The sequence below is a fragment of the Toxotes jaculatrix genome, chromosome 12, assembly GCF_017976425.1.
Source record: "Toxotes jaculatrix isolate fToxJac2 chromosome 12, fToxJac2.pri, whole genome shotgun sequence".
Classification (NCBI taxonomy): Eukaryota; Metazoa; Chordata; class Actinopteri; family Toxotidae; genus Toxotes; species Toxotes jaculatrix.
In genome coordinates, this window is record NC_054405.1 from 18,261,125 (window position 1) to 18,287,766 (window position 26,642).

Consider the following 26,642-nt stretch of genomic DNA (forward strand, 5'->3'; position numbering starts at 1 on the left):
ACTTTGATTCGGGTGATATTGCTTTGGTTGACCCTAAATATTTTAATACACGTCTGCAGGCCCGCTGATGTGAATTTACTGAATCGCGGCTGAATAAAGACACGGCGTGGCTACAACGTCCGCCGTCAGGCCTGTGTTACGACAACTCGCCTTGTGTTGCCATGCCGTAAAACATTTTGTCCGACCTGCCAGTGAAGAGAGACAGAAGGCCTTAAAGCTTATAAATTTATAGACGATGAGAGTAGGGTTATCAAAACGCACTTTCATTTTATGAACAGTATTATATTCTTTCTCACGATGATCATAGAGAATGTGGAAGCCTTGAAGTCGTGGCTGGCAAAACTCCTGGAGCCAATGTGAGTGTTGAATTGAAATGACATTTAGCTCGCATGCTACGTCGCTACGTTAGCTGGCTAGCTAGCGGGTTAGCCTGGCATCAATGAGGAATTGCTAGAAACCGATGGCATATTCTTGCACGAGTTAGCGAGCCACCATTGCCGCTAGCTGGCCTTTCATGGCAAACAGTGGGACTTTAAATTAACTAAGGAGATTGATTTGTGCATGATGTAGCGTGTTTGTCTGTGTTTGCCGCACTGTCGTTTTAGGTTGGTTAGGCACGTAGTTGGCTCACGATAATGTAACTTTATCACAGCTCTGTAGCAAGCCAGCAAACTGCAACAGATAACCTTACTTACATGCCGCTACTTGTGATTTGAATAACAGTTGAATCTGTTGGAATATATCCAGCTTTACCCTTCGAAGTTGTAGTTTATGTGCTGTGCAGTGTTTTACAATTGAATAGCGTTTGCTCTTGGAGTTACCATAGTTACACATTCGCTTTCACTCCTTTCTCTCTCTTTCAAATGTAAAATCATTTAATTGCACGTGAAAGCAGATGTTGCCAATGAACGCACACGACTGCGTTGATGGATTTAAATACTTAGCAAAGCCGTTTAAGAAGAGGTGGTGTGTAGAAGAGTAGATGGTGTTAAACGCGGGCACTGGTGAACAGGTGATGCAGAAACAGTCACCCACTCTTCGAGAGCATGATATGTTCTTAGAAGTACTGCTAGTTTTCTGCACTCTCCTCCTCCTATCACTTTTGAATCTTGATGCCGTGGCTTTGTTAAGCTTATAAAAGAGTTCACACTGACATTTCTTTTACAGTTTTCACATTATAATTAGCTTAGTTGCAGGCTCATATATCCTCCATTTGTAACAAAGCCTCTAGGAAACCCCTATTTACAATGCCTGTTTTTTTTTTCAGTTGCTAATTTGTGATCAACCAGGGTTTGCCTGGTTAGTGTTTTTGTCTGTTATTTTATCAGATACTAACAACCCAATTGGTTCTTTAAGATCAAATGGTAGTTTTTAGAGTTAGCAGTTTTATCAAATTTAGGAGTTAGCTTTGGCTTTCTTTGTTTGTAGTGCTAGTAATATGTAATAGCCCACCACTTACCGGCTGAGAGAACGCCTACCATCATCTGTGAGCAAAGGTTTTGTTAAGAGTGGTTTATGCTAATTTTTTCAGTATTATTCTGCCCAATTGGTATTGTTAGGGGTTTCACTTGGCACTGATAATGATTAAGTTAATTCTGAAAATTTCTGCAAACATGGGTATTTAGCCACTGACGTTGCATTTGGTTTAATTATAAAATTGACAGTTTTCTATCTCAGTTTTGTCTCTCATTTTTTACTCTTTCTTTAAATAGGTTGGCAAAGGCTTCATTGTTTTTTCACTTTTGCATTGCATTGTTAAATTGCGATACTGGGTGGCTGATATTGACAAGGCATGTTTTAACCTGCAGATGTGATGCTGACCCCTCTGCATTAGCCAACTATGTGGTGGCTCTTGTGAAGAAGGACAAATCGGAGAAGGAGCTGAAAGCACTTTGTGCAGATCAGCTTGATGTCTTCCTACAAAAAGGTATGAACTCCACACAAAGCATTTCTTGCTGGGTGACTGAACATAACATGCAGTTTTGGTATAGAGCCGAACTCTTGCTGGTCAGTTGTGCAGGTTTTCCCTTCAGCAGAGATTTCCATCATTCAGTCACCAGTGGAACAGCATTCATCTTATTCTCCTCATACATCTCACAGACAATAGAGGCTTAACAGTTATGTCACAAATCCTTTTGGAATTACAGCCGGTGGCCTGGTCCTTTAGTGAAATTATTATTTCCCAATAGTGGCTAAATTGATGAGGATTAGGTTAGAAAAAGAGGTTCATACTTAACATTTTAAATGTAAACAATACACGATTTATATGTTTTTCCCTTTTTTTGTTTTACCTCACTACAGTGGTCCAGTAGTGCAGATGTCATGTGTGTTAATCAAGGGGTAATCACACTTAGCCAGTCTGACACTATATGTAGTCTGCATTCTACAAGTAGACATCCTGTTAACAGAGCACCAGATTTAGTGATAAGTGATGAGATGGTCAGAATGCTTTAAAATTAGTAATTAAAATTACTTTCAGATCATAATCATGAGCTTAAGAGATACAATCAGCTGTACATAATCACTATCTTCCACTTGTGGATGCCCAATATGGCCACCAGAGGGTGTGTTACATCTTTTGAAAGTACTCTCACTAGCCTATATAACATGAAGCATCAATTTGACTAGCTTGAGTTGTACTGACTTTCCTCGTATGGTTGAAATTATTTAATGGGTTCACATTATAAATAAAAAAATAAAACTACAATCTGGGCACGTGCCCTTGAAATAACAAAATAGCTGCTAGATAGAAGTTAATATTTCATGGCACTTGAATGTACTATATTATGTAATATTTTTGTCAAGTGATTTGTCCCTGTTTCCTTGCAGTGTTTGTTATTCATTTGGCGTTTATTAAACTTTGGATATATTTAGTGCAGCCACAAGCAGAGAAACATGCAGTGTAGTGTGATTCACGAGGAATGTCAGTACATTTCATGCCTGAGGGCCAACTTGCTCTTTGAGGGAAAATGGACAAAGTGCGCACAATTCTAGTAAAGATTATATCTACTCACACAAGTCATTTTGTCATTGCAGAGACAACAGGATTTGTCGATAAACTGTTTGAATGTCTGACAACAAAGAACTACCTGGGAAATCCTGCTGCCAAGGAGGCTCCTAAAGAGGAGGTCAAACCACCTGCAGTCAAGTCTGATGTTGTGGAGGTAAGAAAAGCTGCTGAGGAATGGCAACATTTGGACTCTCCCTAGCTTGCCTGTGGTCATATATAAAAACATTTTCAAGTGGTCTTGTAGATAAGTGTGTAGAGCATAACACAAAAATGGGCATTCTCAAAGGATTTGATAAAATATCTCAATGTGTGTTATTAGACATAGCACTTATTGCGGTATCCTGACCTTATAATCAATGTTCTCCTCAGGCTGAGGAAAATCAAATCCTACTATCCTTAAATCTCTTTTTAATTTCAGGACATAAAATAGACATGAGTTTATTTTGTAACTGTATTTTTTTTTCCCTGAAGGCTGAAACTCTAGAGGAGGAGAGAGAAAACAGGTGGAGGAGAAGTCCTCTGAGAAACCGCTCTGACTTCGAGTCCAGGTATGACTGTGGCTTCGGGGATTCAGCTCAGCTTAATGACCAAGCATACGGCATACGCAGATATTATTCTAACATGTCAGATGCACAACACTTATATTCCTGTCTCATGCTGAAATTTCCAACACACAGAGCTTTCCTTTCTTATGGCTGTTGAAAACAGCACCTTACGTTGGAAAAGCTGCTGTTAATGACACTCAGCACTCCAAGTACATTTTTAACAATATCAGCTTCTCTGTATGCCCCCTAGAAATACTTTAATAGCTTTAATGTAAAATAGATGGAGAAAAACGTTGCAGTTTTATGTAACAGCAACAGCAAATTAACACAGTGCATTGTAGCAGTTCAGAAAGAAGGGAGGCTTTTAACTAAAATATGATAAATCTTCTTTTAACAAGCGAAATCACTAGCGAAACCTCTCTCTAATAACAACTTGTGTCAGTTAAAAGCCTGGTTCTCTCTTCTGTGCAGTTAAATAAAGGCCACTGCTTGAGAACAGATTTCAAGGTGCATATTAATAGATACATATTAAAATATGATCCATGTGCCCTTTGATATTCATTAAGACCTACATTTGTCTTAGCTGGTTTAAGATTCAACCCTGTTGGGACCCTCTCAGATGTGTCTGACTCTTGCATTTAGAACAGGTATCACGATAGTAATTCAAATGCTTTCCCTTAATTCACCGTCCACACAGGAGCCGCGATGACAGGAGGCGAGATGAGCGCAAGCGCCGTGACTTCGATCGGCACGGGAAAAGCGGCAGCGACTCTCACCGCGAACGGGAGCGCCACGAGCGTCGCAGGGGCAGCCCCCGCGGGAGGAGCTACAGCCGCAGTCGGAGCAGGAGTGGCAGCCGAGGAAAGAGCAGGGATAGGGAGCACAGAGGAGGTAGAGGTGAGAAAGTTCCCCCACACCCCACCCACACAACCAATAACAACAGCACAGGGGACCAGGCCCAGGAGTGTAGAAGTTCCTGAAGCCCCTGCCAGCACAGTTGAACTGTGCATTAGTGATGCAGAGGCGCTGCTGGAAGCTTCCTGGGTGTGAGGTGTTTAAGATCGCTGAGAAGGGACTGAATGGAGATCTGGATGTAGCAGTGTCGGATTGTTGGTCAGCAATACTGGGAGTTGTTATTGATAAGGAGCAATGTGGACAGCTGTGCATTCACATCAGTGGGGATTCAACAACATGGGCTGGAATTGGCCTTATTACCCGCAAGGTTAATCTACATCTCAAGTGTTTGATATGATGAGAGAAGTAGAATGTTTTTTTAAAAAAGCTTAAAACTCACAAGGGTTTAAATCTTTGTTATGGTCCAATACTTTACACTAATATTTATTTGTGGTTTGTGAAAATACCTGTCTATTTCTGCTTATCTTTGACAGACTTTAAGTCAAAGTTTGAGGTGGAAAGAAAGGATACCGACGGCTGCAACTCTTTGACCACATCCGGATCCCAGCAGCAGCACCCTCCACCTCTCTTGCCCCTGCCCACACCTCCACACCCTTTTTCCTCCTCTACATCGTCGTCCGCTGGAGTCTCAGGAGCTGGAGGTGTTCCTGTAGCAACGCTGGCTCGCCTGCCCGATAGCACCACAGACAGCTGGTCAAGCTACTATGGCAAACAGAGACAAGATGGTGTCGGGAAGCCGTTCAACAACAAGAGCGTTTCACTCAAACAGCGTTGCAGGGATTATGACGGTAGGAATAGTGAATCTTTTCCTCCTTACCTTTGATACTTGCTTTCTATCAGTTATTCTGTTCTTATAAACATTCCTTCCTCCATCTTAAGTCCCTTTATCTGTTTTGGTCCAATAGCAATTTTCACTGTACAACTGTTGCATTAAGCAGATACTATCTGTGAATTGAAAACTGGGATCACAATGAAAGATGCAATTTTTGTTTAGATAGAAGGAAAATATCAATGTTGAGACAATTTTTCCAGTAAATGATGTGAACATTGTAAGGTTTGCTCTGGCTACCTCTGCCGCTATTTTCCCATGAGGATTATTGATTGCCTTGTTTAGTCTCATCACTAATGACCACTGTTTAGTTCTCCCTTTCTTGTCCCCGGTGAAAGGCAAGAAAGCAAGCAGGCTTGCACCCAACTCTCCACAGGGACACACGAGGGTTTAAACTTACCCACTGTCCCTGAAGCACACTGCTATCTGTCACAGTGCTCAAACACACCCACTAGGGACCCAGTGCCTTAATGAGACTGTGGGGTAAATACATGCACCGTGTGCCTTAGCTGCTTTGAAGTTGGACAGTTGTACATCTTGTTTATTTTCTCCTGTTGTTTGTTTGTTCTTATTTTCTTACATATATTGTGATATTTTTTTTCTGACTCTGGACTTGAATTTGACCATCAGGAGCCCAAATCCCTTAGAAGAAATCGGAAATAATGCTCTGATTAGGTACTCAAAAGAGAGTAGAAAAATTACAGAGAAGGTTTATAGGTCTTACTTAGAGAATGTTAAAACTTCTAAAATCACTGCACGTACATGAACAAAGCAAAGTTCTGATGTTTGTCTCTCTGCACAGAAAAAGGATTTTGTGTCCGTGGTGACCTTTGTCTATTCGACCACGGCAACGACCCTCTCATCGTGGATGATGTCAATCTACCAAATATGATTCCATTCCCGCCCCCACCTGTTATGCCGCCCGCTGGCATGCCCATGCCCCCAATCACAGAGCCACCTCCTTCCCTCAGGATCCCTTCGATGCCACCCTATGGCCAGCCACCACCACCGGGCGTCTTCCCCATGACTGGTGAGTAACTTCTATAAATTGCATGTATTTTGCATTTTGATGAGAGTAGTAATAATAGTATAAATGTAAAATGTACACTTCCTGTCACCTCTGGTCATCTCTCAGGAAGTACCCTTTTCCTTTTTGTTTCCACCACCAATTACATCAGACAATGTGATTATATGTTATAGTGACAGATTAGAAATACCTTCTGAAGTGTAGTCCTTAATTTTATGTGTAATTTTTTATTTATTCATAAATGTGTCTATAGCTGATTCAAATGGATCAGACAGAAAACAAATTTTATGTACCAGGATGGAAGTAAATGGTTAATTTTAACTACATAACTTAAGTATCTTGGTTCTTTTTTCGACCTTTTTTCATTTCCATCTTGTATGTGCCTGGTGGAGGAAACTAACTTTCCTCGAGACAGCTCTTGCTTCTGGGCCAGTCTTACATACCATCCTGCCTTCCAGTTCCACAGTTACTGAGCATCTTATTTTTCAACTTCTTCATTATGAATGTTTTGTGCAGTTTCTAAAATGGTCCATCAGCATGATATAGAGAAAAATGTTTCAAGTTGGAAGAGAAATGCGAGGCTGAAAAAAACTACTGTACTATAGCTTATATAATACAAGAGTCTGCTTATTGGACAGCTGATTGTTTCGATAGTTTTATTTTTTATGTGTTTTAGGAAATCAGTATATTCCTCAATAATGGACTGTATGAGCTTTTTTTTATGTTTTGAGGCTGGTTTATGTCGGAGACATTAGTTTAGACACATATACATACGAAAAGAAAAAAGCACATTTTACATATATTTTCTTTCGTTCTGTGTTGTATGGGTTAAATTTGAATGTGACCTATTATGCCGTTGTGTAATAACCACTGAAAGCTTCTTTCTGAGTTTATAAATGATGTGTTTAGCTGTCTTTCTGCAAATTAATAATTAATAACTAATTGCTGGATCCCTTAAGATATCCTTGTTTTATTCTTGCTGCATGAACATATATAGCCTATCGTAAAGTTAAAGTATTGCAGCAGGTGTTTCCACTTTCTGTCACTTTCCCTGTCATATTAAAGCAACAAGTGTGGCATGAGAGAAGTTCAAGTAGTTCAAACCAAAGACTCACTGTCATACCTGCGATATACCTGAGACATTAGCTTGGGCTTGTGTCTCCCTCAGGACCCCCACTGATAGCAACCAGTGGGATTGATACCCCCAACCACCAATCTGCAATCACTTCTTCTCCTCCTATTGGACCGCCTGGTGTGGGGCTGCCGCCTACTCTTCCTCCTCCTCCTCCTCCTCCTCCTCCTCCACCTCCTCCTCCTTCGTCCTCATCTGTGTCTCTTCGTCCCCAATATGTCCAGTCTGAATGTAAGCAGCAATGCTTTTCCTATTCAGATTGGGACTGTGTGTTTGGACGCGACATTGCTGTGGCTTTTTGTTTGAGTTTTCTTTTTGTTGATAATTGTGGTCATTTAAGTTTGTGCAGTTTGAGTTTTCCTTCATGTTCAGTTTATAATTACATTGGATCTGACTTTATAAAGTCGAACCATAATGATTAGGCTGCTGAGCACTGACGTGATTTTTGTGAAGTACCCTGTGTTATTGTTTCCTGTCATTTTAAGTTGCTTTGTGTGTGATGTTACAGTGCACTGCGTGATGTCCATGTATTTCTTTAGGCAGCAGTGACAGCTGTTGACCAGAGGGTAGCACTGTTTATTTACCTAAGAGACAAAGCTCTGAGCAATTAACAACTCTGCTGGTCCAGTTGTGTTGAGTGCTTTTCCCATAATTATGCATGAATAATTTCAGTTATACAGAAAAGCAGAAAAGGGAGCCTGTTTTTATTTAATTACAAATTAAGGTTTTTGATCTTAATTCAACTCTGAGAGCAAAAATTTTAATTGTCACGAAAGGTCCCATTTTGTTAATTGTTGCCTCTGTGTTACAGTAGACTGTGGCTCAGTATAAAAATGATCATCTTATGGTGTTTCATCTTCTTTCAATTAGTATAATTGTATTTTTATTTTTTTCTGCATCTGTTCTCCTTTCTGTCAGTATTACATATTTATTTCAATTACTGCTCAGAGCTGTATTTAAAGTGACAGGTTTAAACTCATGATGTTCTACCAGATTGCTGTGTACAAGATAAGGAATTGATTGCCAGGCACTATTTATTTGTTCATGTGGGACTGCGTGTTTTGCTTGTGTAATTTCATTTTATGTTCTGTGTAAATGTGTTGTATTTAGGTTAGTTTCACATTTTTATGACTGTGTCACATTCCAACTAACAGCCCGTGTGTGTTCATTTTTACACGTTAGATAACTATGATCCAGAGGGCTACAACCCAGAATCCCCAGGCCTGACTCCAGCAGGTCGTAACCCGTATCGACAGTTCATTCCCCGAGTGCAGACCCAGCGCTCCAACCTCATCGGCCTCACCTCCAGTGAAGGACAAGGCTCCAGAGGTAGCAAGTATTGCCCTTCTTCGTACTCACATTTTTCCTACCTTATCAGGCTGATGTTTGTTTAATTAAAAGACAGCTTTGCTCCTAATACTGAAGCTCACAATTATATATTTTTTCTCTCTGTTTTTGTCTGTGTGCATCTTACAGCTGCAAACATAGTGATCCAGACAGAGCCAGCCACTGTGGCCAGCACTCCTGGAAGTAACGTGTCCCGTTTCAACACAGAGCAGGACAGCAGGAAGCGAGCCATGGGGCATAGTACGGCTGAGGGACCAGCAGCTAAAAAACCCTGGATGGAGAAGTAAGGATTCAGTGAAACACACACTGAAAGAGTTTCCCTGCAAAATAAGAAATTAAAATTTGACAGGGGTTAAACTCTTGTCTATCGTTAGCACTATGTCCAAGGATCCAATCACACAAACCCACAAAAAGAAAACTTAAGTATTTCTACAAAAAGAAGAAAGCTACTGATTATTATTTTATTTGAAATTAAGCTTGAAACGTTGACATTTTACTCGTACTTAAAATTATATGGATATATCAGCAGTGCCTTATTTGCCTGGTGACCTCAATGTGATCAAAGACACTTAATACCTTCACTGAACAGGTTCTTGTTTTGTGAAGAAATTTGAAGAAACTATCTGGCCACTTGAAATTTGATCAAACAAAAAGGCGCCTCTCCCCATTTCCCATTACTGCTAAGAGAGCCTTGTTTCAAGCCAAGGTGACTCATAGGTCAGCAGCTGATCTTTTGTCTCAGTTGTGGGAAGCAGGTGCACTCAAACATGCCCATGATTAGGAAGCTCTACCTGTAATCCATCTTGAGTGTCAAGCAGGTTGACATGCGGTCCTCTTTTTCACATTTAACTTTGAAATGGCTTGAACGAATTCCGTATGAAGGCTCGAACCTCCAGGTTATTATTTTATGGATTCCATTTCACTGTCAGTGGTCTTGCCAAAATGTTGATTAGCTTGTTTTCTTTTCCTGTTATTTTCTCCTGAAGAAAATGCCTTGGCAAATAATCACTTTCTTTTCCCTCTCTTTTTCAGGACAAACTTTAACAACCAACATAAGAGCAGTTTTCCCAAGAGGAATCACTATGTTAACACCAAGCTAGAGGTGCGCAAGATCCCTCGTGAGCTCAACAATATCACCAAACTCAATGAGCACTTCAGCAAGTTTGGAACCATTGTCAACATACAGGTAAAATGCACCACCGGCTCCTCTGCACTAAGTTTTCATTAACAAGTGTAGCTGAGATTAGTTACTGTAGATGTACTAGAACTGTCAGATTTTCTAAGTGAATATAATTTAAGTTAATTTGATTTTGCATATTTTAAGATGCATTACAGAAATACAGTGCAGGATTCACACAACTTGCTGGTATAAAAGGCGTTTTAACTGTATCTGGCTTAGATACACTCTCACACTCTCAGCTCTTAGAACATGATTAGCAGGGCTAATCAGAAAATCAGAAATTGTGAATGCTACAATAAAACCTGTTAAATATATTGTTAAAGTAAATGCTGCTCATGCTACTTTGGATAATGCCCTCATCAACTGGAGGGGTCAATATGGCTGTCTTCTTTATGCAATGAGTTCATGATGTTCAGCTCTGAAGAAGAATTTGTTTGATCATATAGGTTGTGTTTGGTGGAGACCCAGAAGCCGCACTGATTCAGTACACAAAGAATGAAGAGGCCAGGCGAGCCATATCCAGCACTGAGGCGGTCCTCAACAACCGCTTCATCCGTGTGTACTGGCACCGTGAACCCGGCACCAATGCCACGGGGCTTCAGCAGCAGGAGCAGAGCTCAGGGAGCCAAGCAGCTGGATCGGCACCCAGCCAGGGGCCGCAGCACAGCAGCGTGCATAAGGTTATTATAAAGAGCTAAAACATATAGAAATCTTTGGTCTTTTTATGCTTTTTCTCCACGTTCCTGAAGCCCTTCGTCACATTTACTTTTGTGTTCCTTCTCTTTTACCAGCAGGGGATAAAACAGCACAATCCAGCCGCCTATGTGTTGAACAAGACTGTACCAAAGCATCGCCCGCCAGCAGCGGCTGGGACCACACCTCCAGCCAAGACGGACAGCCAGAGCCCAAACACAGACACGGTAACTGTATGTTTTAGTCTCATTGCATGTGTGTGAGTGTGTCAGGTGCCGTCAATCTGAAGAACAGCGAACAGCGATGTGTTCTGGTACAGGATATTATCATATCTGAACAGCTTCTTCTCTGTATCACTTTCTTTCCTGTGTGGTTTTGGTTGTATTTTCTCACCGGTTTCCTCTCGCTTCCCCGTGCCTAACTTTATTTAGGTCCTCTTTTTAAGTCCTCTTTTCCTCTTCCAGCTGTTAGTTGATTTGGAGAGATTTGTGTCACAGGTTCTACAGCAGTAGTCAAAGCTGAACAGTGTAGCCTGAATATTAATAACTCACCCGCAGCATGTCACTCCACCATTACACCCAGCCCTATGGTGTGTACCATCACAGAGGGCGCACACCACCGCAGAGGTAGACAGCAGTAAATAACAGCAATAGACTGAATGAATAATCATTTGCTTACACGCATCCTGCAATGTAACATTTAGTTAGGAGCTGTTGGTGTTTAACAATGCATCCTTGTTTGTGTCTTTGTCTACTGCTGTCTATAATCTCATTCTTGTGGCCTAAATATGTCACTCTCGCTCGCTCTCTGTGGCACTTAGGTGGCGCCTGCACTGACAAACACCCAGAAGGGCCCCTACACTTCTACAGCCCTCAAGTCGTCCTCGAAGAGCCTTGGGAAAACGGGAAAAGCTCTAGAAGCACAGGAAGTCCTCAAGAAGAAACAGGCACGTCGCTTCATTTTTTAATACATATTTTGACTGCTACGAGAATAGCAGAGCTAGGATTAGCCATTTGTTTTACTCAGGGGCCACTAGTGAGAAGCAGACTACAGCTGAGAGAGAAAATGTCCGCCAATAGTAGTTTATTTTCCACCTTTGTGAATAGATTTTATTTTATTTTTTTTAGGAGGCATTAAAACTCCAGCAGGACATGAGAAAGAAGAAGCAAGAGATGTTAAAGACACAAATTGAGTGTCAGAAGGTAAGACTGGCTTCAGAACCCCTTTTCATCTATTTATCTCCTCAGTTCTTGCCATTCTTTTCCTTATCCTTTTATTTTTGTACTCTGTCCTGAACTCTCCCTCCACTTTTTCCTCGGTTCCCTTCCTTTTCCTGTCTTTCACACCTCCCTCTGTCTCACTGCTTGTTCTTCCTCTTCCAGGCCCTGATAAACCGTCTGGAGAAGAACCGAGGGATGAAACCTGAGGAGAGAGCCAACATCATGAAGACCCTGAAGGAGCTGACGGACAAGATCGCCCAGCTGCAGAATGAAATGAACCCTGCTTCCCAGGTCTCCAGCACCAAACCCAACCACAGTCAGACCAAGACCAAAACCGATGTAAGTTTGAGCCCTTTTGGCTGTGAAGATGACAGAGTGCATCCTCTCCTATCAATAGAGACAGTCAAACGTTATGTATCTTTCCATTTGCCGCTACTGTACTGTAACTGTCGAGTAGGTAGATTTGAGATTTTTTTTTCATTGATTGACCGTCTTAGACATAGCGTGCACAAAAATTCATCAGATTGTGCCTATTTTCTACTTTGTGCCTGAACCAAGTTCATGTACTGGATCAGTTTTTTGCAGACTGTGCTGCTGCTTTGGGTCAGTTTTTTCATCGCCTCTTTATATTTAGTGAACTGAACAATGTCTCATTTTCCATGACATGTGACCAGGCCCAGAAGGAGTTGCTGGACGCAGAGCTGGACTTTCACAAGAAGATGAGCTCTGGAGAGGACACAACAGACCTCAAGAGAAAACTAGGGCAGCTGCAGGTGGAGGTAATACACATACAAACACATACACATATGGTACACAATCACTAAAGATCTGATTGCTAGAACGACCGCAAACATGCAAGAGAATTTTTCTTGAGGACTGAAGCTGACGTTGTGATACCAGGAAATGCCTCAGAGGAAGTCAGGAGATAAGATACTCGTCACATGTCATTCAGCACTGCCTGATTGTATACAGAAGAGTATAATATAAAAGAGGACAGTACATCAGATAACTTTATATAGGTGCTGCGGTAAAAAAAAAAAGCAGTACTGCAGAGAGAGGCAACAAATAGTATTTGCACACTGTGTAAATGGCTTCCAATAAAATCAACAAAGCAACATTTTAATCCCAAGAGAGGATTGAATAATACAAATAAAATCCTTTTCAGTTTTTTTTTGTTTTTTTTTCATTCCCACAGTCAAGTTATATTAACTGTAGGGGAAGAGCTTATTCAGATCTGGGCCAGAAAAAATTAAAGTTATACACACTTTAACTGAAGAAAGTGTGTGTACCTGCTATAAGCACTGATGCTGATTGGCATGACAATTATATGAAAACTCACTGACACTAATGTAATATTGTTACTGTTATTGAACCGGAGCTTTAAAACGCTTCTGCATTAGACTTTAATGTATTATGTTATATAACTCATAAACTGTACAGGTCCCCATAATGAGCTTATTCACATTTTATCATTGCAGTAGTACTGAACATTTTGAGATTTGAATGCCATTTGTACTGTAAACAGGTGCTGTTTTATAAACACAGTGGGGCTGAATGGACCTCCACTGACTTTAATGCATTGCGTAATTCATATAGTGTAAATGATCTAATTATCTTGCAGAAATGCACAGATTTCTCTGTTTGACTTTCATTATGATATATGTAAAGAATTACTATATACATTTTGTGTAGTGCTAACCATCATTTCCTCTTGTTAAATCTGTAATAACTGACTCATTTAGTGAATGACTCACAACAGAAAAAGTACATGAATCTGTGAGTTTGAGGCGGCTCGTCAGAAAATTGGCCTTTTTTTTTTTTTTTTTCTAGGAAAAAAAAATTGTCGAGCTCTAAGATGCATCCAGGGCTTAGTCAGCACAGGCTTGGCCCACATCTCCTCACCTCTCCCCTCTGAACTAGCGTCACACACAAACACAGACGAGGTCGGCTATGTCACAAGATCAGCCTGACAAGAGCAGAGCTTTTGTTAGCAACACCCTGCTTGGCATGTTTTTTTCCCCGTCTATACACCCGTGGGTCCTAAATTAGCTAGTTGTTAAAAATGCATATCCCCCCAATCCATCCAAACCCAACCCTCCTTCTGCACATTAAACTGCAGCCACTTAAGCAAGCCCAGAGGAACAGCCGCTAACGAAGCCAAATCAGACACAGGTCCTACACTGATGGAGCCCCACCTCATTAAAGTTTGAGCCGCTGGTCCTTGTAAGGATATCGTAGGATGACAATTAGAGGGAGAAGTGAAGGAGGGACAAATGGAAGAGAGTGGTTGTGAGGTTGGGGAGTGGTTAGGAAGCGAGGAGATGTCGCTTTAAAAATGGAGGAGTAACAACTAATGGTAAAGGGCAGAGGGTGACAGAGGAGGAGACCAGAGTCGTGGTTGTTTCAGCGCTTAAGATAAGGAAAATATGCAATATTTAGCCTCTGCTGTTTGGGGGTTTTATTGTGACTTTCCACAAACTTGTTTTCCTTATAAATTCAGATTTTATTATTTTGTTATGATAGATTTTTTTTTTTTTTTTTTTTTACACATGATAAACCGCATCAAGTTGCACTGTCTGGTGAAGTTTTCCACATCTGTTCATAATGATTTTTTTAACAGCCAGGTGGCTCCACATAATCTTGTCCATGTGCAATGGATCAAGCAGAAGCCAGTAAGTTGCTTTATAGCACTGAACTTGCCCGTCTGTCCTCCTTTAGGCGACACGGTTGGGTCTAATCCGGCCCCCTGCAGGTCGAGGTCGGGGTCGAGGAAAGATGGCGCCTGAGCCCGGTTCGATGCACGTGGGCCGCGGCAGGGGCCGAAGCCGGGAGATGGTAGCCCGCGGCGGGGCCGTGAACCGTATGGTGGTTGACCACAGACCCAGAGCCCTGGCTATTTTGGGGGTCACTCAGGAGGAGAAGGAGGAGCTAATGCCACACTTTGTGGTGAGGACTGTGTAACTGTCTGTAACTCTGAGCTGCTTATTAAACAGTTACACTGAAATTCATGCTGATCTTTTTTTTTTCTTTTTTATCTTAGAAATTTGGCGAGATTGAGGATCTCCGTGACCAAGATGCGAACAGTGTCGTCATGACCTTTAAAACACGAAGCGAAGCAGAGAATGTAAGTCACACTGCAACTCCAAATCAGACCAGTCTGTCTCTGCCTCTATTTCTTTTCTCTTTCCTCCCTCTAATCCCCCCCATTTACTGAAATGGTAAAATTTAACAAAAAAAAAAAGCTGTAAAAGCATAACTAAGCAGTTTTCCTCTTGTTTTCTAGGCAGCTAATCAGGGAGCTAAGTTCAAAGGTCGAGTGCTGCAGATTTCCTGGTACAAGCCCAAGACGCCCTCTGTTACAACAGAGCCGGAGGAGGAAGAGGCTAAAGATGAGGATAATAAGGTGCGACACATTACACACACAAACTCAAACATTTGATTTGAAACAAAGCTTTATGTGTTATCGTTTAGTAACATATAGCCACGTAGAAACGAAGGACGTCCATGTACATTTCAACTTGAAATTCTAAGTGGGGAAACTTTAGTAGAAGTTTTAGTCATATTCACAGATTTTACTTGCACATTTCTGTGCAGTGCTTTTAAATTTTTCACTGCCGCTCCCAATAGAAAATCAGGGCAAGCCTCTCAGTACTAAGAGCATCTTAGCCCTTTGAGTAAAACTGCATTACTGTCAGATGAAATCCTCATACTGTATTTTTATGTTTTGAGTTGCGTTTTTGAGGTTGCAGTCTTCCTTTTGTGCAAGTGAGTTTTATGTCCTCAGGGCCAATCCCATCACTTAAATATGCCTTTTATAATTTTTAGTCTTATGATAATCGTTCTGAAAATATGTTTTAATGCAAGGTTAGAAGTTCTTTCTGACTCCAGATCCACTCAGAGACACTCAAAGCCTTACTCATTTCAATCCAATCCTTTCTGACATAATCGACCTGCTTTGTGACGTGTGACGGGTGTTATTTATTAAATATCTCACAGAAACCCCCTGTCGTGATGCTGCCAATCCTCACTACCATTTTGTGCCGGAGAAATTGGCAAAGAATGCAAAAGTTCACGTTTTAGAAGACATACCTGTACAATCGAATGCAACTGAATACATCAACCCTGCAACACATCCTTACTTTGATTATAGATGTTCTTTTTTGTTGACACTGTGTTGTTGAGGTCTTGTATTGTTAATAAAAGACAGTAGCGCTGGTTTACCAGGCTGTACAGTGGTGCGTAGTAACAGAATTGCAGAGCTATATGCACTTTAAACCAGAAAAGCATAAAGCTAAATACCGTGATGCGTGTTTGTTTTGTTATTCCATTCAAACAGAAGGAAACTAGCTCCTATTTGCCTGGTGAGGAAGAGGAAGAGGAGGAGGAGGAGGAGGATGACGACGAAGACGACGAGTACGAGAGCCGGTCTTGGAGACGGTGAAGGCATTGCCATTTGTCATTACCTGCTCTTCAGCAAATCAAGGGTTATTTTCCCCTCACGGGCAGATAAAATCAGTACAACGGAACTCACATTTTTTTTTCCTTTCCAGTATTTTCAAGCTAAGTAATTTTAGACTCTAATCAAAGTAAAAACATCATTACTTTATTGTACATCAAAAGAACTTTAGAGGGTCGACAGCTTTTGTATCCCTCCACTAAACAATTATTTAAAACATCTCACTTTTGCTGAGAAAGATAAATGTTAAGTTGTTCTTATAGATAGAAAAACCTATGTAAGTTTCAGTGTGCTTACCAGATGATTAATATCAGTAATGCACAACATTTGTGTCTACTGTGAATAGGTATTTTTATACATACTGTATTTAAGCTCTTTTCTCACCAGTTTTTTGAAAAATCTCGTCCTCCATTCAGGGACAGCCATTCCATCACCAATAGAGCGTTCTCTGTTGCTACCAGAGAGATATTTATTTATTTTTTCACTGCATAAATGCACTGTGCCGTACCTATATTGGCACAGTATGGTATGGTTTTCCGTTTTCCTCACAGTTTGCTTTGGCATGGGACAGCCCAAAATGTTAAAGGATCCAAATACATTTGACAGTGGCTCTGTGTGCCGGCACGAATACATGCTGGTTTGTGCATGTTGTATTCGTAAACAAACAGAGCCACTTCCTCCCAGCACTCAGAGGTGCTGAGACTGTACCATGACCATATTAGAGCCAGTGCAGGTACAGAAGGATACCAGTGCAATAGAAAAAACCCAGACAAAGTTTACAAATTGCCATGTTCGTGCACGTCACATACAGTCTTGTAGTACATATTCAAAATTTCCCCCACGTTTATTTTGTTCTTCACTCAATGTCCAGTGCCACTCTGTGTAAATATACAAACACCCACACGGGTGTTCTACGTTTTCTAAGAGTGTGTAACATTTTTCACTTGTTTTATTCTGTCACTTGGTCATCCAGAGGGCCTGACAGGACAAGGATCAGATCACCCATTTCAAAAATGTGAGATCCAGAGACAGGTGTCTGAATGTAATACTGAACAGTTGATTTTAATATATAAATATATATATATAATTTCTTTGCCTTACACAATCAGCAGATGGCTGAATTTTTACAAGATTTGTGATTTACTTTTGTAAATTTTGTAAATGCTTGAAAGAGAAATTACTGTTGTACTTATTTTTTTTGTTGGGTTTTTTTTTTTTGGGTTTTGTTTTTCTGTCATTTTAAATGAATGACGAGGTTATGTCAGGTAGAAAAGGTCAAGCAAGAGTGCATCGCGTCTCTGCTTATTCGCAAGAATTTTGCATTTGTGACCAGTCCACATTGTTATTTCACTAAATTTGTCATCAAAGTAGCGCATTTCTTTTATAGAAACCTTTGGAGCTGCTCTGATCTGTGGAAAACACTCTGGGAGGGTGGGGCGCGGAGGGCACCTCACAATATTATTTGTGCATTAGTGCAGCTTTGCCTGCATCTGACTATTGTCAAAGCTCTAGACCCACTCTACAAGTGCAACCATATATTTGTGCACCTTTCATGACAAAAAGTTTTATTTTGTTTTGCCTTTACATATACTGTATTTTAGAACCCTCAGGGTGGGAGGAATGAATTTAAGCTTCATATGGAAATGTGCTCATTGCAAGATAATACATTTTTGACAGTGTGTACTTTTGTTGCTTCCCTTAAACAATGTTTACATGCAGCCTAATGAAGTGTTGTTTGACTTATGCTTATCATAACTTAACTAAACTGATCATATCCAGAAAGATAACAGACTGAAGCACCACAACAAAAGGAGATATTAACTTATTAATTGTAGCAGTCTCGCTCTTGCAGGCAGAAATCTGCACGTATGCTTAAGTGCAGATTTCTGCCTGCATATTGAATACAGTCAGTAACGAATCATTTCCTCCCACCTACAATGTCAGTAGCGCTCTTGTTTGGATTGCATATCTCACTGTTGTCTAATAACTCAGAGGCCTCCTGCCATTGACTTTATTGTCCCATTAAAACCTTTGAGTTCATGTTTTTGTCTCCACCATCACTGTGTCAGTCATAATGAGGTTCAGGTGTGCGATGGAAAGCTAAAGCTTTTCCCTTTGCACGTAGTACTTTGATATGATTTGCTCCTGTGATATTCTTTTTTTTTTTTTTATATGAGGTCACTGGCAGTTTTAAAGGACAAACCTATACTGGCAGGGTTCTTGCTTGTGTAAGTGAGGACTCAGAGAAGGTCTCTCTCCCACGTTTTGTACTATCTTCTGTATGCTACTATCACACAATAGTGTAAAAAAATGTAAAATGTTTATTGGATAATAGTTTTGGATTTGTTACTGTTTATATTTGCAGGATGTGGATGTATTTTCTTCATGTATTTTGTTTGTAAAAAATGGATTTCTAATTTACAAGCATGTTTGCTTTTGCCAATAAAGATGGAGGAATGGGGTGCTTGTAAAACGATCAAAAAAAAAACAGAAAAAAGAAGAAGAAAAGAAAAGAGAAAAAATACAATTTGAATTGGATCTTGGATGAAAAACATTTTGAGTTATTGAAAGAAAATTGACCAAAAAAGAAGTCAACATTGGCAAGGGGGAAAAAAAAATCAAGCAAAAGCATTCCAGAAAACATTACCTTGAACTCTTGTGTGGTCTCCTTCATTTTGCATGTTGTGTCTTAAAATGTGTCAGTGGATGCCAGAGGGGGTTCCTAGGAGATTGAAAAGATGGGTAGTTCTTCAGTATCAGTTACCAGTATCTGCTACATAATTTAAATATTTATATATGAGCAGAATCACTTTAATTCTGCAGGTCTAAGTACAAAACTAGTCCTTTTGAAGCATGTATTATCACATAGAAATGGCATTTTGAGTTTGAAGACGAAAACTAAATTCATTTACAATTTATTTAACGCATTTTAAATACTAAACTGATCACTGGTACAGCCAAATACATTTAGAACTTAGACAATAAGATAAGTAGAAATCACTGACAAATAATTTAGGGTAAACACATTGACTAGTTGATCAATTTCCTGACACAAAGCAGAAGCCAGCAAATTAGAGACAAGGTGTCCTAAGATATGAAAATAACCTCTGTGTCATTCATTATGTTCAAATAACAGGACACCTTGGAGTGCATTACTGTACTTATAACATGACCACTTACCACATACAGAAAGTGAATTGTCATAAATTTTTTAAAGTTTGCATGGCGTCAGTTTATGGCTGGGCAAGGTTTCTGATAATGATGATGAGCTGATATAACAGTAAATCTAATTGCATAGTCAATATAATTCAGGACCTCCCACTGTGTCCATGTTATTGACGAGAATTAGCCAATCATTACTCACAGACACTCACTTTGACACCCATGCTGCCAAACAGATCCCATCACTGCACAGCAAAGGCTGTGACCCCTGACTCTCAATTTAATTACAGCACCAAATGACTATGACATATTAAAATACCACTGGATAATGCATGAACGTTTCTTACTTTAGGAAGTCAAGTGAAAACACTCAGAGTCTGTTTAGTTTAATGCAAAAACCTTCGGCTCTCCCCAGGGGAAGGGACTTCAAACTGGCTCCTGAATGGCACAACATTCCTGGCAGATCCCATTGCAGCCTGGTGACTGGGAAGTGAAGAACCAGCACTGGTAGAACTGGGCTCTGTGGAAGCCATTTCCTGCTAATATCTGTAGTAGTGACATAGTAAAATAATAACATTTAAGAAGTGAAAAGAATGAATGATTAAACTGTATCATTAGTCTGGCCACACATCTGGATATACAAACAGTGAAATTTTCAGTGTCTGCCAGAGGTGATCAATTAAAGCTGTTTGAAGGCCAGATGAGGGGTGAAGGGGAAAAAAGAAGAAGAGCTGCTGTTACATTTGGCCACAAGTCACAACACTCTTCATAAAACATGCCAGATGCAATCTTCAGAATATGAAAAGCACAGAGATTACAGACTTGTAAACAATGACCATTAAATTATGAATAGTGCCAGCTTTGTGGCAGCTATTAAGTAAAATAAGGGGGGAAGGGTGAGAGAAGGGATTTCATGCTTTACTCAGACTAGGTCAGATTTAGAAATTCAATGGGTCCTCAAAAGTACAGTAAATGAAAACGTCCAGGGTAGGACTGAGGATATCAACTAAAGTTTTAGAAACATTTTTAAAGGTGTCTTCATCAATTTGTGTTGGCTTATCTGAATGCACAAATCAGAGTTAACTCTGTATGTGCTTTCCCTCCCTTATCCCCATGCAACAGGTTTGCATGGTGAGAAAAAACATTGGCTCTTTTAATCTGTGTAATGAATAAGAACATGCCAACGTGGTAATGGATGCCTGCCACCCTACTGCTAAATTATTCAGCGTCTGGGGAACCAGAGAGGCGGCAAGCGGGATCGGATGGACCCGCTGTGTCATCAGTCCGCTACTGTCCGCCTGGCTCCTCTTTCGGCCCGTCCACCGCGGCTTCATGCGTTTTAACCAGGCAGCCACATGAGAAGCCTGTAAAGCAGCCCCGAGGACGGGCGTTCACATGGGGAAGAGACCGGGCCAAGGCCGTCGGGTCAACGGGTCAGCAACCTGACAGGCCTTAGGTACAGTTTGAAGCATGTAGGACCAAAACTGTTGTTCAGCCACAGAAGGCTTTTGAGAGCTTCACCGTTCGCAGTAGTGATTTCAGCACCACGGACAGCGCAGGAACAACCGGCGCTTACCATGGTGCTGAAATACCTGCATCGAGGCTGAGCAAAGACTTTCACCCTGTATGTTAGATGGTAGACCCACTGATGCCTTTAACACACACCGAGTCAGGATAAGGTTAAGATGAGAAGTGCGTTATCTCCAGAAGAAGTTGTGAATGAGTTAAAGTCAGATCTCATTCTTTTTGACAGAAGTGACGATCGAGACCACAACTGTGGGCATGATAAACACTGATGCCCTGGAATTTATTTTAAAAAAAAAAAGTATATTGTATAAGAGATTTGTACAAGGATACTACAAGAGAAGAAACTTTTAGACGAGTAAGGTTTTTTTTAAGTAGTCATAACAACGATCGCATCGATTATAGTGATTTTGTTGGATTTATTCGACGCTTGCGCACAGAGGTCAACATGTTGCAGCTTGTAAGTTGAGCAGAGGAGCAGGTGGGAGGGAAGGAGGAGGAGGGAGGCTGAAAAAGGAGGAGGAGGAGGAGGGGAGGAAGAGGGAGAGAGGGATGCCGGGAGGCGCTGCCGATGTCAACAGCTCAGTTTGGTGAAGAAGAGTAGAGGAGCTCCGTAGCTGTCCGCTCCCCGGCTTTCATGTCAGGGGCCACACTGCTTGAGAGGTGCTTGCAGGGAGGAGGATGATGACCATGAACGGCAAGCAGCATTTCTCCATGCACCCGGCTCTGCACGAGCCCAAGTATCCCGGCCTGCACTCAGGCTCGGAGGGCATGCGCAGAGTCTGTCTGCCCGCCCCGCAGGTACGTTCAGGTCGGGGTAGACTGGCTGTGGAGTGTAGTGGGTGAGAGGAGGGGAAAAAATATCACACTGGAAAATGTCTGTAAAGTTGATTTGACAGGACTTTGTTCTATCCGCTATCTCTCTCACTCTCTCCTCCGTCTGTGTTTCCCCCTCTCCCCCTCCCACCCCCCTCCTCCCCCCTCTCTCATCCACGTCTATTCAAGCAATGCTCTTGCTTTCATATTAATTTTTATGACCTGCGCTTTGAGGAGGGTTCTCTCCTCTCCTCGGCGCTGCTTGCCTTTGGAAAATGTTTTTTAGATCCTGAGAGCTGCCTGACAGAATTCCCCACTGACTCCAGTATGCGCACTCTTGCTTGCAGCTGCAGGGCAATATATTCGGAGGCTTTGATGAGAGCCTGCTGGCACGGGCAGAGGCTCTGGCGGCTGCTGACAGCATTGTCTCTCACGGCAAGAGTCACCCGTTCAAACCAGACGTGACTTACCATACCATGAGCAGTGTCCCCTGTACCTCAGCCTCCTCTTCTTCCTCCACCACTGTGCCCATCTCCCACGTCCCCTCCACCATCGCCTCCCACCACCACCACCACCACCTCGGACAGACCCTGGAGGCCGGGGACCTCCTGGACCACCTCTCCACCAGCCTGGCCGTGACCGGGATGGGTGCTCCAGAGCCTCCAGGGATGACCACGCCGGCGCACCACCACCAGCATCCTCACCACCACCTGCAGACCATGGGGCAGCTGCACCAGGCGATGGCCACCATGGCCCACCCTCACTCCCTGTCAGTGCACGGGGGCATGGCGTGCGTCAACGACGTGGAGTCGGATCCCAGGGAGCTGGAAGCCTTCGCCGAGCGGTTCAAGCAGAGGAGGATCAAACTCGGGGTGACCCAGGCGGACGTCGGGTCAGCGCTGGCCAACCTCAAGATTCCCGGAGTGGGGTCCTTGAGCCAGAGCACCATCTGCAGGTTCGAGTCCCTCACCTTGTCCCACAACAACATGATAGCGCTCAAGCCGGTTCTCCAGGCCTGGCTGGAGGAAGCCGAGGCTGCGTACCGGGAGAAAAGCAGCAAGCCGGACCTATTCAACGGGAACGAGAGGAAAAGAAAGCGCACTTCCATCGCGGCGCCGGAGAAGCGCTCTTTGGAGGCTTACTTTGCCATCCAGCCCCGACCCTCCTCGGAAAAAATTGCGGCCATCGCCGAGAAACTGGACCTGAAAAAGAATGTGGTTCGAGTGTGGTTTTGCAACCAGCGGCAAAAACAGAAACGAATGAAATACTCTGCGGTGCACTGAGTTTCACACATCATGAATAAAATAGCCTACTACATTTTTGATCGAGTGATTAATAATAGCCTAAGTAGCCTAACTAACAGGGATTTATCAACATCTCTTCACGTCTCATCTGGGATTATCTCCATAAAGACTTTTGATCTGATTTTTCATTTCGTGTCACTCACTCTTCGTTGCTGCACTTTTTCGATTTTGCTATTGATATGGGTCTTATGAATAACTGTGTTATAGATCTGTGATGGGGGGTGATTTTGGTGTTTGTTGATCATGTATCTTGCACACACTGAGTATGAATTTTCAGTCAATTCACCCTGACAGCTCGTCACTATTCAGGGATATTAATTCACTTTTTTAAACCTATGAAGTGGAGTTTAGAGGCAGCGTTTATGGGGCTGTTTAGTTGTCAGTGTTGTTAAACTGATGCTTTATGAAACGAGATAAGAAATATGTTGGTTTTGTGAAAGAACAATTGAGTTATTTTTTCTCTAATTTTTTGTATTGTTGGTTGAGGTCGGAGTTGATCCTCCACATTATCACTGGCTCACATATGCAGAAGTACACCATGATAACTCGAACTGTATTTTCACCTCTTTTTTAATCCATAACTCCAAAGACTTAAATGGATTGTGATTCAACGATGAGGGGTTTGAAAAAAAAAAAAAAAAAAGAAATCACCCAACCTTTTTAAACCAGCACCACGATTTTTGCAAACAAATTTGCTGAATTGTGTGATAGTAATTTACGCACAAAAAAGAGTAATTACAAATAACTCTTTCACAAGGTATGACACTGAGTCTCTTTATCTTTAATTATTTAAAAAAAAATGGAAATGACACATGTGAGGCACATCCGTGTGGCTTTGGCTGCTGCTATATTTTAGTATTTTGATGTGAACATGTTTTAGAGCATTACAGGTGAGCTATATATTTATTATATAGCTCAGATATATACAGTATATAGACATACATCACCTAAGTTAAGTATTTATTTTCCCTCACTCTTGATTTCACTTGGAAAAAAAAATGTGTGAAGTTTAAACTTAATAAATTATTGGTTATTTTCTAAAATTCCTCTGAAGAAGCGACTTTGTTATTTTTGTGCTTCATTAAAACGGTGTTATTTTAATCCTGAGGATACGGGACAAGGCCTTGTAAATGCGGTAGTCTAAAAGTATTTTAAGTCTAACCGTGGGTTAAACAAGAAAGAAAAAAGAAAGAAAGACATTTTCAGGTGTTTTCTTCTTCTTAATGTAGTTAGGTCTATACATCCAGAGACGCACCAAAGGGCGATAAAATCTTTGTAAACTGTTTGTTTTATTGGAACTCGTTGGACTGTTTTATTTATGATCCCCCAAACCTCTGCTGGGATTAAATATGTATCAATCTGTCGTATATGATATAAGCACCACGGAATTTCAAGGGCCTCCGTTTTCACATATTTTCACACGGCGGAGCGCAGAACGTGTGTCCTCCACACTGCGGCTAATGGCCCCTTCCTCTCTAATTAGTGCAGTTTTAATTATGGATGCCCTCATGTCACCGGGTTATGTCGTGCATGGGGTTTGAAATTATTAAGTAATGACGATGCAATATTAATTATATATTGGTATAAAACGAAGTAATGTGGAGGAGCTGGGAGTAGAAGTCTGACTGGGAACTGTGGTGACTCTAGGGAGAGACGAGCTGGACACACAACAGGTTGACCGAGGAAAGAGGGAAATTAAAGTAGCCTATGTTTTTTATTTCATTGTTTCTTGTGTGGCTAAGTAAGTATTTTTCAATTACTATGGTATTATTATCCCATTATGTTAGGCCGCCAAGGCGATTTTTCATTATTATTATTATTATTGTTATTATTATTATTATTATTATTATTATTATTATTGAAGGAAATAAGTGACCCTAAATTGCATTTACCTTATTTTTTCGCGTACTTTAGTAAAACAACCGACTTTATTCCGGCTATGGCTAAAATTACATTTTACTCCAAATTCCTGATTATTCTTTGTGAAGAATCCGCTCACACGAGCGACCACTTTCTCCTAAATATTAAAAGAAAGAAAGAAAGAAAGAAAAAAAGCATTTTTTGAAAAAAAAAAAAAAAAAACTAAAATAAATTAGAGCAGAATAATAAAATGCTTTCACCGGATTTCTCCCACAGTCAACATGACCTCCGGTTGTGTGATTTTCCCGGTGAGACTTTCGGCGTATGGGGGATCGATACTCTGCAGTTACGCGGAAACGTTTGTGGCGCTTATTAATATTCCCTTTGATGCTGATTATTTACAGTCTGTAATTCGTGTGTTCAATAGGACTTTGTGAGGGGAAGGCGGGGTAAAATGCAAAAGTCAATCGTTGTCGTCATTATTGTGCATATCTCTGCACCCTGTCGCGTTTTTCACCAGGAACTCTTTCATAAGGTTCACCAGAAGTTTCGTCATTAAAAAAAAATTCAAACTTTCTAAGAAAGATAACGATTATTTGGCCACAAAAAAAGCCCCGCATCTTCGGGCTGAATGAGGTGTTTCTGACGTAAATGTGAGGTTAAGAAAAAAGGAGCATCTCCGTGTGAATAATTGATCTTTGTAATACCCGTATTGATATCATAACGTACTGGCTGTGTGGTAAACTGAGCTGAAGGCTTGTGAGCGTTAGCAGCATGTGGTGACTGAGGGCACTTCAATTATTCAGCAGCAGCTGAAAGGTATATTACATTTTCTCATGCAATAATGGAGATGTGTTGGGTCTACGGGCCAATTTGTGCATTATCTGTAATTTATGTGTAAGTATGAAACCTCGTTTTGAATCTAACTTTATGCACATTGATTGACAGTTAAAACAAGTATGAGACTGGTGTTAGAGACGGTGAAATGAAAATTTAAAAAAGAAAGAAAGAAAGAAAAAAATACAGTGAGATAGATCCAGACAGAAAAGGAAGAGAGGGATGTGAGAGGAATAGAGACAGTGGTAGTGTCCCCACCCTCCCCGAAGACAAGACACCCCAAACTCAATAATTCATCCGATGCCAGTAGCAACACATGAGAATGTGACCAGAGCGGAGGAAGACAGCTACCTCTGCGCTCTCTATTAGTCACCTCCTATTATCATCAGAAGCCAAAGCAGCTCAGGGCCGACCTACTGCTGAATTCTACACACATACCTGTGAGCAGCAGAGGCATGGACACACACACACACACACACAATGAGATTGTGTTACTGTCTGGAAACTTGAGGCCAGGGTGATGGATCTCTTTTAAAGGCAGCCTATAGCAGGAGGTGCTGCCCATCAGTAGCTCCTGTTGCCTTCTCCCTTCTCTTTGGTGCGTGAATCCACATCAGTTGTGTGTTTTTATTCACACGAGGGCAAATAGAATATTTTTGTGGCTATAGATATTAGTGGTGGGAAAGCACATTTCTTTAGTGTATTTTAATTTTGTGCTACTTTATATTTATAAAATTTAAGGGGAAAACTTAGGCTACTTGTTACTTCACAGATTAAGAGCTTTA

General features: G+C 41.3%; 2 protein-coding genes across 4 annotated transcripts; both read left to right on the forward strand.

Moving 5' to 3' along the window:
* Nucleotides 1-191: 191 nt before the first annotated feature.
* rbm27 (RNA binding motif protein 27) lies at nt 192-18,999 on the forward strand. Of its 3 annotated transcripts, none has more exons than XM_041051944.1 (21): nt 192-356; nt 1,809-1,927; nt 3,037-3,164; nt 3,482-3,558; nt 4,253-4,452; nt 4,944-5,258; nt 6,102-6,329; nt 7,495-7,689; nt 8,641-8,787; nt 8,935-9,088; nt 9,838-9,991; nt 10,432-10,665; nt 10,777-10,905; nt 11,499-11,624; nt 11,806-11,880; nt 12,061-12,237; nt 12,573-12,677; nt 14,617-14,844; nt 14,939-15,022; nt 15,182-15,301; nt 16,235-18,999. In XM_041051944.1, the coding sequence occupies exons 1-21, from the start codon at nt 271-273 to the stop codon at nt 16,337-16,339; spliced, it is 3,186 nt and encodes a 1,061-aa protein (XP_040907878.1). In that variant the 5' UTR covers nt 192-270; the 3' UTR covers nt 16,340-18,999. The 3 variants fall into 3 exon arrangements, with proteins under 3 accessions (XP_040907878.1, XP_040907879.1, XP_040907880.1); XM_041051945.1 differs by having other exon boundaries at nt 10,780-10,905; XM_041051946.1 differs by lacking the exon at nt 7,495-7,689.
* Nucleotides 19,000-21,721: 2,722 nt separating this feature from the next.
* Nucleotides 21,722-23,139, forward strand: pou4f3 (POU class 4 homeobox 3). Its single transcript, XM_041051811.1, has 2 exons — nt 21,722-21,841; nt 22,204-23,139. Exons 1-2 carry the CDS (start codon nt 21,722-21,724, stop codon nt 23,137-23,139), a joined length of 1,056 nt encoding a protein of 351 aa, XP_040907745.1.
* Nucleotides 23,140-26,642: the final 3,503 nt, after the last annotated feature.

Bases quoted from the DNA above. Each gene is read 5' to 3' on its own strand.
- rbm27 (XM_041051944.1), top strand. From the start codon at position 271: ATGAACAGTATTATATTCTTTCTCACGATGATCATAGAGAATGTGGAA. The intron at 9,089-9,837 runs GTAAGGATTCAG...TCTCTTTTTCAG, and splicing joins AAAAAACCCTGGATGGAGAA to GACAAACTTTAACAACCAAC. The intron at 15,023-15,181 runs GTAAGTCACACT...CTTGTTTTCTAG, and splicing joins CACGAAGCGAAGCAGAGAAT to GCAGCTAATCAGGGAGCTAA.
- pou4f3 (XM_041051811.1), top strand. From the start codon at position 21,722: ATGATGACCATGAACGGCAAGCAGCATTTCTCCATGCACCCGGCTCTG. The intron at 21,842-22,203 runs GTACGTTCAGGT...TCTTGCTTGCAG, and splicing joins TCTGTCTGCCCGCCCCGCAG to CTGCAGGGCAATATATTCGG.